A 3,333-nucleotide genomic window follows, 5' to 3' on the forward strand; every position below is an offset into this window, starting at 1 on the left:
AAAAAAAAAATCAAAAAGTAACTTGTGAATGAAAATTGGTGCTGTCGAATCAGAGAAAAGCCAAAGACAGCCCATGGACAGATTTTCGGATTATACATATTGTAGTGAATCACACAATGTAGGTTAGTTTAAGTGAGCCAAGAAGGCTGTGGAAGTGAGAGTGGAACAAAGAAAGGGACAAACAAGTGTAAGGACATACAAAAGATTCTTAGTTTGTTGACTGAACAAGAATGTTCTTAGAACAGAGGCAGAGATATAGGCCATCTGTCACTCAGGTCTTTGCAGCCTAGGAAATGTGGCAGCAACGGGTTCGAATCCGACCATGGTTTTCAACTTTTTTCATTTTGTGGCGGTCCCATGAAATGAAAACTTGGCTCCCCACCATGGTTAGAATAGGTTGGTTACTTTTAGATAACCCTCTTGTATGTCAGAAATGACCAGGAAGGATTTTCAGATCTAACATAGCTTTGAAAATAAGTAAAAACTATAAAAATTCCTTTTATTTACTTTAAATAAATCTTGAATATTAGAATATATTCTGAAAATATTTTAATTTAACCTTTGAGGGAAGCAGGTACACAGTGAAGATTTCCTTTTGAATTCAACCTTTTCAAAAGCCTCTCTGTCAGAATATTTTCTCCCATCAATCTAAAAACCACGAGTCCTAGATGCCTCTTCGCAGGGATTTCAAAACGGTTGTCTGCCAATACAAGTGCTTCAAATTTTGCTGCGAGCCTCACACCCTATTTAAAAATGTGGAATCAAACTTAAAATATTTAAAACTTTTAATTTTATTTTTTATCATATTAAGTAAATGTGCTATCTTACTTCTCTTATATGTTTTTGAAGTCCTTTTATTCCATATTTTCTTATTACAAACCATAATTTTAATGCTCGAAATCTTTTGCTCAAAGGTATTTGCCAATGCTATAAAACAAAGCATTTATTTATATAGTTAAAGAGATGTTATAGTTATAATTAATCTGATATTCTTAACTTTTTATTATTGCTTATTAAAAGAAATAGAAAGTTTCATTAACTCGGGAGGAGTGTCGTACTTTGTTGTCCCCAGAGAGGTGTCCCATGAGCATTTATCTCATGGTAGATGTTTTGTACTATATTATTTTTTTATAATTGGATGTGATAATGATAAAAATGTTTACTATTACTTTCAATGAAATTTGAAATTGGAATTGTAAATTGTAGTTCTTCCATTAGGGTCTGAAGGATCCAGATTTCGTAAAAAATGTAAGAACTTCTTGCCTCGATTCATGATTCAAAAAAAAGAAACACAGGAGGTATCCAGGTGAGCAAAATGATCAAGTGAGAAAAAAATGATGTCACATTAGGAGTGTACTAGTGAGAAAAATGCTCAGTCTAATGGTCGTGAGGAGGCTTGAGAATAAAAAAAATGATTTGAGTATAGGTGGCAAGGTAAAAGAGGGAATAACATAAACAAGAGGTAAAAACATCAAAGAGTAAACAGAAAGTAGACAAAAGTATAAACAAAACAGAAGAAATACAAGGAAAATGTAGACCTATATTTCCCAATATGAGCAAAATGCCTAAGGCTACACTTCTCCCAGGTTAAGTAACAATAATAACTAAAAAATGAGTTAACAATAAATAATAACCTAAAATAAATAGCTAAATAATTAAGTAAAACTTACCATATAGTCGATAGCAAGACCTGTATAAACATTTAACTTAATATTAAAAGTGTAAAAAATACGTTATATTTTCTGTGTCATATTTTATTCAATAAAATACCTGAATTTTCATGCTGCAAATAAAGTGGATCAACATTGAAAGTTCTATGTAAAGATCCACTGTTTTTCACCCTAGAAAAAACATTTTGTTAGAATCTTTTTCTAAATATTTAATTTTAAAAATTTTTTAAACATTCCTTACCACATAGTTGTGCAATCGAAATGAACCATCATCCATTTTGATGGATTGAATGCGATTGAAGAAGCATATTCTACTCCCTTAAGCCAATTCCTGAATTCAGGACATATAAATGATGTGCCAGCATAAGCCGCATCACAGTGGAGCCAAAGGCCTTCTTCTTCACCTAGAAAAATTTATAGTTCAATCTAAGATGTTTAGTGGACAGAAATGAACTGAAGAGAGATTTTTTTTCAAAGGATTAAATACAGCTGTCATATAAATTATTAACTTACAAATCGGTCCAACTTCTTCTAGGTTATCGAATGCACAAGCCCCAGTTGTTCCTAATGTAGCACAAAGCTGTGAAAAAAATATTAATAAATAAACAACATTTTATTGATTGAAAATATTTATCAAATATATCCCTTTGATTTTCTAATTAAAAGTACATCTGAAAATAGTATGTTGTTTTTCATTTCGAATTCTATGGTAAAATTTAATCTGGAAGAGTTGTTGATTGAACTCTATTCAGTTCTGGTACAAACCTTTAGTTAGTTGTATTGCCGCAATGTAGAACAAACTGTAAATAATGTTTTAATTGTAATAGTCATTAATCTTAATATAGATATCGTAGGACATTCCTTCCAGGCTGAATCGGACACTTTCCTTGCTCTGGTGGGTCCTGCGAGATAACTTGGCTTGAAAGTCAATTCGGAAAAAACAAAATATATAGGCCTTGAGAGGAGGTGACCTTCAGAGAATACCAATTTGAGAAAACTAATGTTTTTGTATATCTTGGCTCATTGGTAACTCAAGAAAATGAACCTGAACAAGAGAATCGGCATAAGATCATAGCAGCAAATCAGTGTTATTTTTCTATGGCAAGGCAGTTCCGGAGTAGAGCTCTTTCCAGAAAATCAAAGCTTTGTCTAAAGACGAAATTTATAAATAAGACGATAGTGCGCCCAGTTTTCCTGTATGGTTGTGAGACTTGGACTACCTCCCAGGCTTGTGAACAGGAACTCCTGGTCTTTGAAAGAAGAATCCTCAGATGTTTATATGGTGGTGTTCTCATTGGAGGAGAGTTGATATAGTTAAAGTGAAGAAAATTGCAAGACTGAGACGGATAGGACACTTCGTTAGGATGGGCAGTAAGGATCCACCAAGACAATTACTGATGGAGCCACTCCATGGTACCAGGAGAAGAGGAAGACCCAAAGCTGTGATTGGCTGATGGTGTTGCTGCTGATGCAACAAGTATGGATCATCGGAATTGGATGGTGGCTGCAAGGGACTGAGACCATTGGCGGTAGCTGCTGAAGGAGGCCAGGATTCAACACTGGATTGTAGAGCCACACTAATAGTAGTAGTAGTCTTGAATTATACTATGTATATTGTAATAATTTTAAAATATTAAAAATAAAATAAAAAGAATTTGAATCT

At 33.5% G+C, this 3,333-nt stretch overlaps 1 protein-coding gene across 1 annotated transcript in view; it reads right to left on the reverse strand.

Annotated features, from left to right (window-relative positions):
* The window catches only part of Hdc (histidine decarboxylase), a gene marked incomplete in the record, with an annotated part of 86,263 nt that overhangs the window by 24,551 nt on the left and 58,379 nt on the right, over window positions 1-3,333 (reverse strand). The window contains 6 exon segments of the mRNA XM_067051467.1: window positions 560-743; window positions 829-927; window positions 1,671-1,690; window positions 1,771-1,841; window positions 1,912-2,074; window positions 2,184-2,250. Of these exon segments, the coding sequence (XP_066907568.1) occupies window positions 560-743; window positions 829-927; window positions 1,671-1,690; window positions 1,771-1,841; window positions 1,912-2,074; window positions 2,184-2,250 (604 nt within the window).

Source organism: Halyomorpha halys, unplaced genomic scaffold, assembly GCF_000696795.3.
Source record: "Halyomorpha halys isolate HHAL.00 unplaced genomic scaffold, Hhal_1.1 Scaffold255.1, whole genome shotgun sequence".
Taxonomy (NCBI): Eukaryota; Metazoa; Arthropoda; class Insecta; order Hemiptera; family Pentatomidae; genus Halyomorpha; species Halyomorpha halys.